Source organism: Hordeum vulgare, chromosome 5H (genome assembly GCF_904849725.1).
Source record: "Hordeum vulgare subsp. vulgare chromosome 5H, MorexV3_pseudomolecules_assembly, whole genome shotgun sequence".
Taxonomy (NCBI): domain Eukaryota; kingdom Viridiplantae; phylum Streptophyta; class Magnoliopsida; order Poales; family Poaceae; genus Hordeum; species Hordeum vulgare.
Genome location: NC_058522.1, coordinates 442,251,095 through 442,268,507, shown reverse-complemented (window position 1 = coordinate 442,268,507; position 17,413 = coordinate 442,251,095). Strand labels below are relative to the sequence as shown.

Genomic DNA, 17,413 nt, shown 5'->3' with positions numbered 1-17,413 from the left:
ACATCCATTTTTGGGTCCTGGCGAGAGTAACCTATTCCAGCTGAGCATCTCTCCAACTGATCCACACCCTCCTGACCAGTCCCAGCCGGTACAGATTGGGTTAGGTGACGCTCCAGGTGGCCAAAAGCAACAACACCCATGTTCAGCGACGGCTCCCCCCCCCCCAACCCGGCCCTCCTGGCCAAGCTTGGGATCAGCCTGAGCTGAAAACTTAGCCCCCACCGAAGCAGTTGACGCTTTATTAGGCGCAGCCACCATTGCCTCCGTCGAAGCATCCATCTTGGCTGGAGGAGCAGGGGCTTTATCAGCCACTTTAAGGCCCCTCACCGCCGTAGTCACCTTGACAACAATACCATCAGAAATACTGCCTTTAGTTCCTTCCTTTGGGATCATATCACCTCGAGGAAAACTCCCAAATTTTAGAGCTCTCTTGCTTGTGCCTTGACTCTTCCAGTAAGCTTCTACACTAAGATTTTTTGGGTAGCTAGGAACTCTTTTCTCACTAGGGATGTTACAAAATCTCTCAGAGGTATGCCCTACCAACCCACAACACTCACAATACAATGGAAGTTTCTCATAGCGCACATCAAACTTCAGCTGCTTAGAACTACCCAAAGGAGTAAAGCCTACAGAGGTCTTAAGGGGCTCATGAAGCAAAATCTCGATACGCACACGCAGGAATTTTTCAAAAATGATGTGGTTGTGATGAGAGACCTCTAGCACCTCCCCCAATTGATCCCCGAGAATCCGACCCATACTTTCAGTCTTGAGCTCGAAGGGGAGATCGCGTACCTGGGCCCAAATGGCCATGACACCCAGGTAAACTTCCGCGGGGTCGCCTTTGCCATCGAACTCGGCAAAGATGACCCCGTCCCGCCTATAGTGCCACGGCTGCGCCTTGAGCACAAAGCGTCAGTCTCCTTCAGCCACGAAGTTTAGAACAAATCTCCCGTCCTCGCTTGCCACTTCTTCGACAGTTATTGCCCCTTGACTCTTCCAAGCTGTGGCGCGCATCTCATCGACAATGGAATGGGGATTGACATGGAAGGGTGAGAGAAGGCGCCCCACCACCATGAACCCCCTGACAGCCTTTCGGGCCGCCTCCTTGTCGATGATCAGGGGGGAGCAATCGCCTCGGGTACGTCTAGCAGCCATCTTCCCCAAGCAACCATGAGTTGCTGGAGACCGAGACTCGGTCGCCTCGCCGGAGGCTGGCGGAGAGGCCAGACCTACTACTGGAGCATCCATCTGCAAAGCAGGAACCGGCACCCCACCCCCACTCTCAACTGTCTCCTGGAGCATCTTCATAGACCTCACCTCTACCTCTCCCTGATATCCATGTCTCTGAGAACTACAGCACAGTTTGGAAAGGAGGAGGCAGAGACGAAAGGATGTTGGAATGGGTTGCAAGAGGACCGACAGCTCTTGTCAAAAGGCCAAAAATAGCCCCCATACTCTCCAAAGGAATTAAAACATTGATTGCAAAATAAATGTCCTAAAAAGTTCAGTTTCCTAACATAACGTCCATTATTCAGAAAATTTCCCTCAATAGACACAGGATCATAAACAATATAAGGTATTCCCATAATCCATTCCTCTCCCCTGTGATTCCTCTCTAAATCCTTCAAATTAATAGGAAACTTCCCACAGGAGACCATAGATGGATTCAGGATTGTAGAAAAATCCCCTTTTACAGCCTGTACCAGATCCCTACACCCTTCCTTCCCCGAATCGGCAGAGATCACGGGAACAACACAAGCGCTATTCCCAGAAATAACTGCATAATTAGGGGCGATGGGGAACTCACCAGTATCCGTGCCGAAAATCATCTGTTGTGCTCTAATACGTGACCGGAGCAGGCAATCTTCCTGGTGCTGAGCACACCGCAAGAAGCGCCTAGATTGCACCCAGAAGAACTCCCACTCCTGGGCAGAGAAGAGCCCGCCACCGATGGATGCTCCAACACTGGATTCCTCTCCCATCGGCGCAGTTGCCGGCGCTGGACTCGCCGCGCTCCACTCCGTCTTCTCCCGCAGAGACCGCCTCAGACTCATCCCCATACTGCTCCCCTCCTCCACACCGCAGAACAGCCCAACGGGATCCCCTATGAGGGTCGAGCTTTTCTCCCCTAAAGTGGTCGCCGGCACCAGAGACACCATATCGCACACCCTCAGATCCGTCGTCGTCGAACGCTTCAGCGATCGCAGGAGCCCCCGTGGGGAAGAGAATATATCTCCCATTTCTGAAATCACGCCTAGCAAATCGGTATTGCGCTTCCTCGTCCATTCCCGAATAATCTTCCGATCCCTCGAGCTCCGCAGAATACGCCTCGCCCTCGCCTTGACTTGATCCCACTCGTGGGCACTCATTGGCCCCTCGATCGCGGTCGTACCCCTGCGGGGTTTCTCCCCCGCCGGAGAGTCCGCCGGATTCGTCGCCCCCATCTCACTCACTCGCCATCCATGTCAACTCCAGAGACACCCTAGGATATACCTATAGAGAATCTTTATAGTCACCCAATTATGTTGTCATGTTTGATACACACAAGGCATTCCTCTGGTGTGGCTGAGCTGCATGATCTCATGGTCATAGGAATAGATATATTGACATGCAGAAAGCAATAGCGGTAAACTGGATACGATCAAACGCTATGCCTAAGATTTGGGTCTTGTCCATCACATCATTCTCTAATGATGTGATCCCGTTATAACAAGTCATGTCTATGGCTAGGAAACCTTAGCCATCTTTGATCAACGAGCTAGTCCAGTAAAGGCTCACTAGGGACACAGTGTTGTCATGTATGCACACATGTACTTGAGTTTCCAATCAATACAATTATAGCACGGATAATAAACGATTATTCAAAACAACAAAATATGATAATAACTAATTTATTATTTCCTCTAGGGCATATTGCCAATACATAAATAGCTCTTTGCCAAAGGTGTGTAGGCGATACACATTGATGTTGTATTTCTCAAATGAACGGACCTTATACTCAAGAACATTAGCGGCTTGCCCAATTCGACGTTCATAGACTCTGAATTAGCCTAAAAGTTCAATACGAAAGGATTGTTGCAATAGGTGCAAATTAGACCAAGAAATGAAATGGTCCATTAATGGTAATTACCGTTTGTTTGAACCAAGAGATGAAACCTGGATAGACGCCTCCATGCTTTGGGAGAAGTTCATACTCTTCGACGGAATCCTTTTGGATCACCGCTCCATTCAAGAATTTTGCGACGTATCAACTGTATCAAATATCCGGGAATAAGAGTAGTTCAAAGAAATTAGAAATTGTGAAACAATCTATCGAGAACTTACTCATTGTACGACAACACTTCTGTTAGGTTGTTAAATATATACAATGAAATGGTCCGCCATTCTTTGACATCCAGCGCTATTGGTTTCGAAGCACCCGCTAGTGCGAGATTCCCTTTGAATGGGCTGAGGTTGGACCCACCTTTTTAGGATCGCCAGGCTTCGGATTATGCAAATGACGATTTGTGGCTTCGTAGTGTGTGATACGTCTCCAACATATCTACATTTTTTGTTTTGCCATTTGCAGAAAATCAATATCAGATGAAGCCCAAATGCCATGAAACTTTACGGAGATTTTTTTGGACCAGAAGGAAACTTGGGAACCAAGGATGGTCAGCCGAGGAGGCCCAGGCAGCCCACTTAGCACCAGGGCGCGCCAGGTGTCCCGTGGGAGCCTCGGGCGCCTCCTACACCGCCTCTCAGCTCTGAAAATACCCCAATATTCAGTAAAGCCTAGAGGAGTCGACGAAAAATCATTTCTATCGCCGCAAGTTCCAGAAGCCATGAAATCCAATCTAGAGCCCGTTTTGGAGAGGAACATGATCACGCAAGGGTTCATCATCCTCATTGGTGCTCCTCCGATGATGCGTCAGTAGTTCATATCATACCTACGGGTCTGTAGGCAGTAGCTGGATGGCTTTCTCTCTCGTTTTTCTTCTCAATACAATCGTCTCTTGGAGATCTATTTGATGTAACTCTATCTTTTGTGTTGTGTTTGTTGGCATCCGATGAATTGTAAGTTTATGATCAGATCTATGAAATTCAATCTTCGTTATTATAGCCTTGTATTTCTTCTCCGGCATTTGGTTTTTGTATGTGAAAGTGCGTTATATCGACTAGAGGGGGTGAATAGGCGATTTTTAGAATTTCATTGCTGAGGACATTCCTTTTGAGGAAATTCCTCACTGATGAATAACGTGCAGCGGAAATAACGCAGGATCAGAGGTGCAAAGATTACTACAGCAGTTTACTTGATGAAGATTATGAGAATCGGTTTGCACATTATGCAGGCACAGACTAAGCAGATGAAGATTTACTGGTATGAAGAATTTGAGGTTGAGGAAATTCAGTGAAAGTCTTCAGGAAATTCTTCAAACAGTGACAATGAAAGTCTTCAACATACAATATTGAGGATTTGAAAGAGTTGAGGAAATATAACCCGTATCACGATGAATACAGTTGTTGATGACCCAGTTCCAAATGTTGTGACAGTCGTGCGTCTGGTTTGGAGTTTGGGGTATTTCCTCACTTGATGATTTACTCTCGAAGACTCTGAGGAATTTGGGTTGCTCCAAATGACAAGTGTCAGTTTCTCTCGGAGCAGCCAACCAGCTAGTGGTTGTGGGGGTGGCTATTTATAGCTTGGGAGCATCCCGACATGATTTGGCAGAAATGCCATTAAATATTATGACCGTTGGTGTGGATAAGATCGGTGAGGTGGCGCGTATCGCGGCAACGGTCGGAACTTTCAACTGTGAAAGTCCTCATGTCTCACATATTGCTCACTAGAGGCTTTCGTAGGATTAGGCTTGGGTTGAGAATCAGGAGGAAATTCATTCCGTAGTATTACTTCGACCCCCTTTAACAGTACGGTGTTCCTAAGACTCAAGAGTAAAGAAAACGAAACAGAAAGAGTAAATCTTCACGCTTCGAAGTCTTCAGGCAGTTTTTTTCAGGACACACTGAATTCCTCATCTTCAATATCTTCATGAGGAATATCAATTTCATCGCAATTTCTTCGCGATCAAAGTCTTCAAGCTTAGACCAATTTCTTCAGCCGAAGACATACATTTTTAGGGGTCGATATTCATCGTATAACTCAAACTTCTCAGCGACTTATAGAGCATGTGTACACTTATAAACACATTAGTTACTTAACTTATAAGTCTTCAAAGCACCAAAATCACTAAGGGCACTAGATGCACTTACAGTATGGCCAACTTGATCTTTTATCTTGCAATGGGAAAAGGTGCTTTGTGATGGGTTCGATCTTGCGGTGCCCAATCTTAGTGACAGAAAGAGACATGACACGCATGTATCGTTGCTATCAAGGATAAAATGATGGGGTCTATTCCTACATGCATAGATCTTTTCTACATCATGTCATTGTTCTCAACGCATTACTCCGTTTCTCCATGAACTCAATACACTAGATGCATATTGGATAGCGATCGATGTGTGGAGTAATAGAAGTAGATGCAGGAAGAAGTCGGTCTACTTGTCTTGGACGTGATGCCTATATACATGATCATTGTCTTGACTATCGGCATAATTATTCACTGTTCTATCAATTGTCCAACAGTAATTTTTCTACCCACCATTTGCTATTTTCTTGACAGAAGCCACTAGTGAAACCTACCCCCCGGGTCTATTTCACATCATCTATTTGCAATCTCTACTTTGCTATTCATGTTTCTATTTTATTTGCACTTTTATTTTCAGATCTATATTATCAAAAAAAACTCAAAAATACCTTGCTGCGTTTTATTTGCTATCACCTTATTTGCATCTATCAATCTATCTTTTGCTTTACCCACGAAGAGATTGACAACCCATACATGCGTTGGGTTGTGAGAATTTGTTATTTGTGTGCAGGTACCGCTTACATAGTCTTGTGGATCTTCCTACTGGATTGATACCTTGGTTTCATAACTAAGGTAAATACTTGTCGTCATTGTGCTACATCACCCTTTAAGCTTGGAGGAAAACCAACGCAAATCAGCGGAGAGTCAAGATTTCTGACGCCGTTGTCGGGGAAGATCAAGTCAAGATCTATCAGGTTCCTATACACAACTCTTATCTCCTTGCAATTACATTATTTGTAATTTGCCTCTCGTTTTCCTCTATCCCACTTCACAAAAAAAATCATTTTTATTTGTCTTCTTTCCCTTTGCCGTTTTCTTTGCGGATCTCTTGTTTGCTTGTGTTCTTGTTTGCGTAGTCACGATGACTCAAGAAAACACTAAGTTGTGTGATTTTTCCAATACCAACAAAAATAATTTTATTAGCACTCTGATTGCTCCTCCCGCCACTAGTGCGGAGTCTTTTCATATTAATGCCTCATTGTTGAATCTTGTTATGAAGGAGCAATTTTCCGGTACTCCTAATGAGGATGTCGTGTCCCATTAAACACTTTCGTAGAATTGTGTGATATGCAAAAGAAGAAAGATGTGGAAAATAATATTGTCAAGTTTAAAATATTTCCGTTCTCTTTGCGTGATCGTGCTAAAATTTGGTTTTCTTCTTTGCCACGAAAAGTGTCGATTCTTGGAACAAGTGCAAAGATGCTTCTATCGCAAAGTATTTTCCTCCCGCAAAAATTATTTCTCTGAGAAATCAGATTATGAATTTTAAACAACTTGAGCATGAGCATGTTGCCCAATCTTGGGAAAGGATGGAATTGTTGATAAGAAATTGTCCAACTCATGGTTTGAATTTGTGGATGATCATACAAAAAAATTATGCGGGATTGAATTTTGTTTCTAGAAATCTTTTAGAATCCACCGCGGGTGGTACTTTCATGAAAATTACTTTGGGCGATGCCACTAAATTGCTTGATAATATTATGGCTAATTGTTCATAATGGCCTACCGGAAGAGCTCCTACTAGTAAGAAAATTAATTCCATTGAACAAATTGATGCTTCGAGTGAAAAAGTTGATGCTCTTATGTAATTGCTTGCTAGTAAGCATGCTCCTATTGATCCTAATGGTATGTCTTTGTCTACTTTGATTAAGCAAAATAATGACCCCGTAGATGTGAATTTTGTCTCGCGAATCAACTTTAATAATAATGCTTATAGGAACAATTTTAATCCTAGGCCATATCTCGGAAGTTCTTCAAATAATTATGGTATTTCCTAAGGTAATTCTCATATTAATAATGCTAGGATACCCTCTGATCTTGAGAGTAATATTAAGGAATTTAATAATGCCCCAAAAGCTTTCAATACTACGATAGAAGAAAAGTTGAATAAGATTGATGATATGTCTAAAAGCATTGCTAGAATTTCGCATGATTTAGAAAATCTCAAGAATAATTTTTCCTAAGGTTCATATTAATGAATCATTAAAGCTTTGTATGTTTTCATAGATGAAAGTAAGAAAAGAATCGCTATGCTAGAGCTAAAAGAGAATTTCTACAAAGAGCGTTTTCCAATTGCTTTCATAAAATTATGAAGAGATTAAAATAATTGGTGTTTCTTCTATTGATTTCCTGTTTAGTAATGTCAAAATTAATGATGAGGGAACTGAAGAAGAGTCGACTTTAGCTAGAAGGCGTTCCCATGATTTGAAGGGTGAAAATCTTATTGAACAAATTGATAGGAAACCTAATAAGCACTAGTATGTACACCTGGGTGAAACATTTTGACACCTAGGGACACGGTCCAAAGACATGAACACGTAGCCAGAGACTTCTAAGTTCTTTACAAAAATAAACTCTGGTGCAGCCGCCGACATGAGAAGTTGCAGGTGCGCCGTGCTACTAACATTTGCGGATTGACATGTTAATCAGACACTAACCTGTGGTACAAGAAACAAGCGACTTTGTAACCAACCGCCACTGCCTGCAACAGCTAAATCTCAATGGCGTGCCTCAAGGTTCTCCCTGTGTTTCTTCCCGGCGAGATGCGACTGCATCACCTTCTCGCTGGTGCACTCCACTTTGCATAAATTGCAGAAGGGAAATCTTCTTACCAACTCCTTCCTCGGATCTTCAGTACCCCTGCAGTCAGCGAAACGCTTGCCCTCCTCATTGCCTCCTCCTGCGTGCCGGGTCTGTGCGCTCTCCTCATGACCCCTCCCTTTGAGATGGTGGCTCCCGGCTTCTGTGTGCAGGGCCTGCGTGCTTTCCTGGTGGCTGCTGCCCTTGAGATGGTTGCGCAAGTCAAATCCAAAGGCTTTCTGCTTGGACCGCAACGCCGCAAGGTTCAACCGGTGTAGTTCGCCTGCTTTATGTTGCATTAAGTCTTCTTCACGGGTCAGGTTCACTTGACAGAGGGTGCAATTCCATTCTTCAAGTGGCTTCTGCCTCTTTGGTGATGGAGTTCCCACATCCAGTCGAAAAACCGGTCTCCTTTTCACCCCACTAGGTGTGGTTTGGGTATTAGGCTGAAAGTTTGTTTAGATTACAGAGCATTAGTAAAGTAAAGACTAGTGAACAAGGAGGGTAGACTCAGGTACATAAATACATATACTACTACTATTACAATCAAGTTCTGCAATTAATATCGACGATAAGATGTCAAAATATATTAAGTTGCGTATCTGAAGAACTTGCCTAACTAAAGTAAGTTGCATATCCGAAGAACTTGCCTAACTAGAGTAACTCGACACTTCTATTAGTAAACTCACATTTTTATTGGAACTGGATTAGTAGGCTATTTGGTATCATTTCTGCTTCACATTTCCTATATAGCACATACATGTTGATTAACATGTTATATCCAAAGTAGCTACCAAGATTGTGTGTCATTTTTATCAAGACCAAGAGAAATGTATTTAGCATGTTGGTGACTGAAGATATTATAGAAGGGAGCAATTGCGATCAGCCACAACTTAAATATTGGCAACACCCCAATAGGCCAATAGCAAATTGAAGCAGAAACGAACAAGGACAAATTAAGGTCACGTCACTCACCTCGTTTAACACTGGTCGCTTCTGCTCATTAAATGGGGGCTTCTCCTTGCCAGGCAGCGCATATTGGCGAGGCAGTTGCCTCCGTTCGTCGATACAATCTTTCATGGTAGGCTTTGCAGGCTTTGGCTGTTCACTTCCCCGGATTCCACTCTCCTCCATCAACTTTGCAGCATGTCTATCATTTTCTTCTCCTTCGTGCTGCTGAACAGAGACTTCACGCTTTGGCTGTTCACTTCTCTGGATTCTATTCTCTGTCAGCTTCACGACATGGCTATCCTTCGCTACTGCTTCACGTTCCTGCCCAAAAATTTCACGCTTCGGCGGTTCACTTCTCTGTATTTTATTCTCCATCAGCTGCGCGACATGGCTGTCCTTCGCTTCTGCTTTGCGTTCCTGACCGACGGCTGCACGCTTTAGCTCTTCGCTTGTCTGAACTCCACTCCCCAGCAGCTGGACGGCATGGCCACCCTTCAATCCTGCTTCCTGTTCCTTGCCAACAGCTGCAAGATTTAGCTGTTCAGTTCTCTGAATTTCACTCTCCATCAGCTGCAAGGCATGGTTGTCCTTCACTTCTGCTTTGATTTCTCGGCCAACGGCTACACGCTTTAGCTGTTTGCTTCTCTCAATTCCACTCTCAATCAGCTGCATTGCATGGTTGTCCTTCACTTCTGCTTTGCTTCCTTGACCAATGGATGCACGCTTTAGCTGTTCATTTATCTGAATTCCACTCTTCATCAGCTGCACACGATGGATGTCCTTCGCTTCTGTTTTACTTCCTTGACCAACAGCTACATGATTTAGCTGTTGACTTATCTGAATTCCACTCTCCATCAGCTGCACGGCATGGCTATCCTTGGATTCTGCTTTGTTTTCCTTACCAATGGCTGCACGCTTTAACTGTTCACTTATCTGAATTCCATTCTGCATCAGCTGCACGGTGTGTCTGTGCTTCAATCCTGCTACGTGTTCATGATCAAGAGCGGCACGACTCTCTATTGCCACCTCCTTATGCAGCAATGCTTGCTCTGCTGGTTTGGCAACGACATTGGTCGCAGAAGGTACCAAAGCTTCTTCCACTGCAGGGTCCTTGCTCAGTGACCGGAATAGTTGCACTTCAGGAAACGGTGAAGGAGTTGCTACAACTGGCCTAGATGAGCTGCCCCGTTCTTGCTGCTCGGCATTATCGACTGGCCATCGTTGCGGCACTGGTGACGGCGACCGTTCAACGTGCGGGTAAACAGGAGGTATCACAGGCCCCGAGGGGCTCCTGTACCACCAAGAAGCTTCCTCACTTGACCGCGGCATGCAGTACATCGCCTCTTCCCGTGGAGTCATCAACGGCAACCCACGCAAAGCGCCCCACCCTGCTAAGCATGCGGTCATGACACGCTCTGTTTGGGCAAGCTCACACAAGATCATATCGTGGCGGATGCGTTCCTTGTGGAGCTCGTGCAGCAGCTGCTCCCTCCTGAACACCAGCGCCGCCATGTCTGCCTGTGGTGAGTCAGCATCATTGCCTTCCCGTTGCCAATGGACAGAACAATCAGTACTATAAAAGGCCAAAGTATTGTACTAACCGTGCATCATATGATATTCTTTTTCGTGGCATCACATGGTGTAACATCAAAATAATCAGAAAGTATTTATGATCATCACATTATAATATACCCACTCTAAAATAGGGAAGTTTCAGATTTCTGGAGATATCTTTTGAAGGATCTGCCACTCTTAAACATAGTGTGCAGTGATTTGCTACTTTTAATCCCAAAAATGAACACGACACAGGCGCAGGCAGGATTGCGGGGCACAGCATTGTGGGTGACAGGGCTTAAGGTATCACTGCCAACGGAGCATAGTGTTTAGGGACATGGCATGCACCGTTGCAGTGGTAAATAATAGCCTATGCATATACTTGTGAATATATTTTTTAAAGATTTATATGCTCAGACACAAACCTTTAGCAACTTCTTTACCAAAAAAGTACAGTTTCGCTAATTCTCATTCGCGGAAAATTTGTTAGTTCACAGTCGACATCGAAAACCGTCGATCCGGCATTGTGCTATGTGCAAGATTTCATAAATTTTGTAACCCTGAGAACAAATACTACATTCCTCTTTTGCCCAGGATGAACCAATTTTTTTTTCCAAACAGATGAACCAATTATTACATCACAATGGATATTTTTATAACTACTAGTTATGTATGAACAAATTTATAAAATCAACTGAGAATTGGGGTGAACAAATACTAAATCGGAGAATGATCATTCGTCCCTCTTAGATTTGTACACTCTACCAAAACCAAAACAATCTCACGCTAATCCCCAAACTTCTCTTGCGATTCGCCCCCCAAAAAAAACCTAGCAATGTGAGAAGAAAGAAGATTTGGCCCGGGGGGGTGGTCTCGTTACCATGCGGTGGCGGGGGATCGAGGAGGCGTCGGGCACCGCCGACGCCAACGCAGTCGACCGCGGCGGCTGTTCGGCCTCGCGTGGCGAACTCCATTGCAATGTCAGACCGGGGCGGAGGTTTGGGTCGGGGTAGGGTTTCGTTTGAAGTGGAGGGAAGTTTTGGTTTTGGGACGGAGGCGTCGAGGGGCAGGCGGACTCGTCCTCCGATAGCGCGTTGGTTCGCGAGATTATGGGTTGCGACCTTGCAATGCAACTGCCACTCCGTTGATTGGGCCAGCCCCCGGCCCCTTGCTTACTCAAATTCGGATCACGTTTTTCTAAAAAAGAAAAAAAAATTGGATCACATAAAGTGTGGCAATTCTTTTTGCATGATTTGCTGAAAAAAAACTTTTTTTTCCGTACTGATCTAGCTAGCGGCCGCTGCCGGTCAAAAACGGAAATTTTTTATCCCTAATCTATGAAGGAAAATATTGTATTCCTTTAATCATCTATAAATAGAAATAGTTTGTCCTCTAAGTTCACATTAGAAAAAGTGAATACGTGTGAACATGTGTGAACAAAAAAGTAAATGCAAATGCAAACCAGCCATGCGAACAAGTGTGAATACACTTAATTAGGGCGTTCCGAAATTTAAAAAAGTCATATCTTACAAACCGCGCTTCGGAATTCAGATCCGTCTTCATCGTTAGATTCTTCACGACGAGATCTTCGAAACTAGATCACGCATGAGTATGTCTCAATGAATTTTTTCTGTACAATTTAGACTCCGTTTTGTGCGACTGTCTAGCAATGAAAGTGCAATTACATGAGGATGGATGTGCAACTTTCTACTTATCCCGTAAAAGTATAGTTTTCACTAATGGCACATCTACTCCAACCTACCTCCTCCTAGTGAGATGTTTAAATTCGTGTTTTGCCCAGACCAACTGTCTAGTAGTTCATGTGCAACTTCTTTCGTGTTTGTGGTTGTGCTTTCACTGTTCGCTGCATCGGCCAACTGTCTAGCAGTGGATGTGCAACTATCCCTCATACCTCATGGATGTGTAATTTCGCTACTAGCACTCCAAACCACCCCTCTAATGGGATGTACAACTTTAGCGTCCCTATTTATATGCAACTTTACTATCCTCACGAATATGTAACTTTTTCACTATCCCATGAATGTGAGATGTGCAACTTTATATGTTGGTCCGGCCAACTGCCTAACAGACTTTGTACAACTATGTTTGTTGCCCCCGCCAACAGAAACTACATATCCACAAGTAGGAAGGAAAAGAAGTTATACATTAAGTAATAGAAAGTTGGCTCAAACAACAGACTAAGTTGCACATATCATTGATAGGGAAGGTGGGACAAGGTTTGTCATCTGTAAAATAAAAATACACATCCACAAATAGGGACAAGGGTTGCACATCGACTACTACATAGTTGGTCGGGACAGTAGACTAGTTGCATATCAAGTTTCCATGGTTGCTAGGTTGCAACCTCATGTGAATTTAGATCATACAACTCCAACAACTGGTTTTAAAAAAATTGCACCTTGTAGTACTAAAGTTGCATATGCAGTACTGAAGTTGCACTATATAGCATCAAAGTTGGCATAAAAAATTCATCGAAACATATCCCATGCGGGATCTAGTTTCAAAAATCTCGTCGCGGAGAATCCAATGATGAAGACAGATCTAAATTCCGATGCGCGGTTTAAAAGATATGACTTTTAAAAATTCAAAAAACCGAAATAAATGCACGTGAAGGTGGCACTTGGAGTGAGGGAGCACACGCGCGATAGAAATCTTGTGGTTCTCAGCCGGCCGCACGGTGTCGCCAAAAGGTGCACGGCCACTTTTTAGATTTTTAGGTTTTTTTATGTAACTTTCAGATCGCTCGATCACTAGCTTGTTACGGATCGCCGACAAGCTTGTTACACGTCACCTTGGGCATTTGGATACCCTAATCCGTTACCCGAATTGAACCGAACCGGATTACCCGAATTGTCGGATAATTCAGGTGTCTGGTTAGGGTTCGGTTCTCATATCTTAGTTATTTGGTTTTTGGGTTAGGGTTCGGGTTTGAGTCTAGAAAATCCAAAATACCCGTACTATCCAAATTATTCATCATATTATTACATTGCATGTTATCCATAGTAGTTAAAATACCAGTACTATCCAAATTATTCATACCAAAGTTGATGTGTGCTCCGAATATTTCGGATTTCTTGGATATCCGAATTACCAGAATCAAAATTTTGGGTAATTTGAGTTCAGGTATTTTTTAGCAGAAAAAGTTTTTGTTCCTATTTTGAAGTATCAGAATTATTCATAAATGAAGTACGTGAATCGAAATAATCGAAATACCCGAAGGCCGAGGGTGAGTTACACGAGTAGTATTTGTGTATGGAGTTCCTCTAGAAAAAGCATAATCCTGCTTCAAGTCAAGGGTACAAGCAGAAGTGTGTAAAACGGTAGCCATGCTAATACCACGCCCAGTTCTGCCAGTTATTATATATATACTGCGCATTACATGTATCGCGTAGACTTAGTACGATCATGGCTACTGCGAGTCTTACTCCATGGCGGCCATCTCCTCAAAAAAGAGCTCCTTGAACCTCGCCATGCGATCCGGCTCCAGCGACACGGCCACCGCCACGTCGCCGCCCTTGCCCGGGCAGCTCATCAGGTACACGAACCCCGGGTAGAACATGAGCGCCGGCGCCAGGAACGCCGGCTCGCCCCACCCGAAGTCGGCCTCGTGCGACGGCATTCCCATCCAGCTGATCACCCGCAGATCCGTCCCCGGCAGACCGCTCCTCGGCAGCGCCCCCATGTCCGCCGTCTCCAGGTAGTCCACCACCGACCGCGCGTACTCGTCGCCCTGCCCCGTCGCCGCGCGGAGCCGCCGCGCCCCGAACCCGAGCGGGCCGGACAGCAGGTCGCCGACCCTCGCGGACACTGACGTGCGCACCACCGCGTTGCCGAAGTAGGCGTCCGGGAGCGGCGGGGAGAGGCGGGCGCGCATGTCGATCATGGTGTACAGGCGGGACTCGGCGTCGGGGGCCAGGGAGCGCGCCGCGCACGCGCAGCGCCACACGTGGGCCACCAGCGCGCGGAACGTCGACACGCAGGGCGCGCCCGCGCGCGCCCGGAGCGCGGCGGTCTGTGCGCCGGTCACTCGGAGGATGGCGCTGGCGTATTCCGACAACGGCTTGACACAGCCAGAGGCAGGAGGATCGGTTGATGCGGCGGCGGTGAGGCGGTACTCGCGGCTGTGGTCAAAGTGGACGGCCGGCGGGGAGCGCGCTCGCAGCGGGGTGCGGTCGAGGGACGGGGGCAGGGTGGCACTGTCATCCCCGCGGGCGATGCTGGCCCACGTCTGGATGAAGTGGAAGGCGCTGCGGCCGTCGATGACGAAGTGGTGCATGGCCGTGCCGAGCGCCACGCCACCGCACCGGAAGAAGGTGACCTGCGTTCATGCCGACACGTCGCCTGTTAATCATCAGTTTACTAACCATTACCAGTTAAGCTAGTTAGCCACCACTACTAGTGATTGAACTATTAATACAACAGGCTAATCGACTTGTAGATTTGCCATGTTTGTCCTAGTTCAAATCTGCAGTGCTTATACGTCACCGGAATGAAATGGAACAGAGCCAGTGCGGTTGGTGCGCTTGACCTTGACCGTCTTTCTCGTCTCAAAGAATCTATTGAGTCTTCTAATCCTCCCACTTCCATACATAGGATTAGTTGCACTAAGACAGTATGACATGCACGTAAGGAAAATGTTCGATTAATTAGTAGTACACGGAAGAATAGAAGATCATGATCCATGCAGCAAACCTGAAGCATGAGCAACGGGGCGCCGGCGCCGGCGTTGTCATACGGCGGCACGAACATGTCGCGCATCGCCTTGGACGGCGTGAAGCCCTCGAACTCGTCGAGCCTGGCCTCGGACCGCGCGACGACGAAGAGTGCGCCCTCGGCGTTGCAGTCGATCTCTGCCCGGCCGTCGCGGCCTGCGCCGAGGCGGCCGGCGAAGGGGTGGAACGGGACTAGCGCCCTGGCCAGCGCCGCCCTGAGGACGCCGGCCGAGAAGAAGGACTCGTTCTTGTCGTCGACGCGATGGGGCGCTCGGAAGAAGTAGACCGTCGGGGAGTAGCCGTTCCTGGCGCCGAGGTCGAGGTTGGATAGCCAGAGCGCGCGCCGCGGGGTGGCCTCGCTCGGGGCGACCAGCTCGGACGTCACGACTTGGATGGCCATCAATCTCTGTAGTTAGTGCAGTGCGCGGCCGTTGCATGTGCAGCGACTCCATGGAGGGGGCTAGGTTTTATAGGCGTCTCAACGTGAGTTTGGTGAGGGGGCTTCCAACTTTCCATGATTAACTCTTGCTAAGTACTAGTAGGAACTAGGAAAAATATCAGCTGATATCAACACTTAAATGCTTTCATGATACCAATTAAAAAAACAAATTTAATGTATTCAAAAATTTCCGTGAAAATTGTGAATGTTCACAACACATATGTCTACGAACCTAAAAAACTCAGATACAAATTCTAATCACACATAGAGAAATTAAAAAAAACAAATTCAGCGTGAAGAGGGTCAATGAAGACAACAAGATGAATATTGTGGAAAACAACACTATTCACAACAGATTTGTCTTTTTTGTTTTTCAATGTGTATATGAATTTGGATTTGAATTTTGTAGGGTTTGTAGATACGTATGTTTTGAAAATCTATGATTTTTTGAATCGTATATCAAAGGAACTGTTGGATCACAGTGTGGATAGAAGTAAAATGGTGGCACATGCGGAGAAGGCACTTTTATCAATGAGTCGTTAATGCTTGGCGTGATCTGACGGTTAGGAAGACACATCCTTAGGCTGGTTGTAATGGTTAGTATCATATAATAGTATCATGCATATGATACTAGTGTATGATATCACATCCGTAATGCATAGTATCATAGTTAGTTCATTTATTGCCATGCAAGACACATAGCAGCACATCATTTAATATGATATGGTATCATGATATGATACTCAACCTTTTCTTTCTTCATTTAATTCTATGCCACCTCATCAAAATTGCTTAGTTGGCATGCATGATACTCCCTCCGTTCCTAAATATAAGAGGGTGTTTGGATACGTCTTAGTCGCATGACTAAAAGTAGTGAGACTAAAACTTGCTAGCCTCACCCATGCTTGGATCCAAGTACTAAAGAGACTAAAATCAAGTTAATGAGCATTTATTATCCTCCAAACTGTCCAATCCAAAACTTGCATGAGGAGTTAAATGAGGAGAGAGAGGACTAATGCACATTTTAGTAGGGGTACCCCTGACTAAAAGATTTTAGCCTCAAGACTAGTTTTAGCCTCTCTTTAGTCAGGGGTGTTTGGAACTTTAGCCTCTTAAAGAGGCTAGTTTCAGTCAGACTAGTTTTAGTCTCTTGGATCCAAACACCCTCTAAGTCCTTCCAGAGGTTTCCCTAATGGACTACATACGGATGTATATAGGCATACTTTAGAGTATAGATTCACTCATTTTTCTTTGTATGTAGACACCTGGTGAAATATCTTAAAAGACTTATATTTAGGTACAGAGGAAGTACTACCTATGATATTACCATTACGGGCAGTTGCTCAAGAATTCCATTCACGTTTTATGTTTGTTTGGGTTCATGAGAGGTGTGAGTGATAATAGCTCACACAATTTAAGAATAATTATATTCCTCAATCAATCAATCTAGTATGATATGAAAATTAAAGGAGGATGGCTTTTCTAGCTACTATTTATTGTTCATTAATCGTATGATACAAAACTCAATTTGGCCGACGAGATGTAGGGGGGACGGAGTGTGACGCACTGACGTGTGTGACGCGCGATGCAATAGGAGAGATGGAGTGCGACATATTGACGCGTGCGTTGCGCGACCACGATACATGTATGAGAGGCATGCGCCCCATGATGGATCTCGAGGCGATAGAGTGTCATCAATTGATGGAGGATGTAAAGGCGTTGAGCCACTCTCACTCGGGGTGGCCTTATCC

At 45.3% G+C, this 17,413-nt stretch overlaps 2 protein-coding genes across 2 annotated transcripts; both read right to left on the bottom strand.

Moving 5' to 3' along the window:
• Positions 1-7,638: 7,638 nt before the first annotated feature.
• On the bottom strand, positions 7,639-11,560 carry LOC123398948. Its single transcript, XM_045093390.1, has 3 exons — positions 11,371-11,560; positions 8,961-10,477; positions 7,639-8,431 (listed from the first exon to the last, which is right to left on the bottom strand). Exons 1-3 carry the CDS (start codon positions 11,462-11,464, stop codon positions 7,904-7,906), a joined length of 2,139 nt encoding a protein of 712 aa, XP_044949325.1. The 5' UTR covers positions 11,465-11,560; the 3' UTR covers positions 7,639-7,903.
• A 2,207-nt stretch (positions 11,561-13,767) lies between these two features.
• Positions 13,768-15,648, bottom strand: LOC123398320 (hydroxycinnamoyltransferase 4-like). Its single transcript, XM_045092802.1, has 2 exons — positions 15,204-15,648; positions 13,768-14,829 (listed from the first exon to the last, which is right to left on the bottom strand). The coding sequence occupies exons 1-2, from the start codon at positions 15,621-15,623 to the stop codon at positions 13,933-13,935; spliced, it is 1,317 nt and encodes a 438-aa protein (XP_044948737.1). The 5' UTR covers positions 15,624-15,648; the 3' UTR covers positions 13,768-13,932.
• Positions 15,649-17,413: the final 1,765 nt, after the last annotated feature.

Excerpts from the sequence above, each read along its gene's own strand:
- LOC123398948 (XM_045093390.1), bottom strand. The coding sequence starts at position 11,464 with ATGGAGTTCGCCACGCGAGGCCGAACAGCCGCCGCGGTCGACTGCGTT. Across the intron at positions 10,478-11,370 it reads CGATCCCCCGCCACCGCATG|GCAATGATGCTGACTCACCA; the intron begins GTAACGAGACCA and ends GGCAACGGGAAG. Across the intron at positions 8,432-8,960 it reads AGCGACCAGTGTTAAACGAG|CCTAATACCCAAACCACACC; the intron begins GTGAGTGACGTG and ends ACAAACTTTCAG.
- LOC123398320 (XM_045092802.1), bottom strand. The coding sequence starts at position 15,623 with ATGGCCATCCAAGTCGTGACGTCCGAGCTGGTCGCCCCGAGCGAGGCC. Across the intron at positions 14,830-15,203 it reads CCCCGTTGCTCATGCTTCAG|GTCACCTTCTTCCGGTGCGG; the intron begins GTTTGCTGCATG and ends GCATGAACGCAG.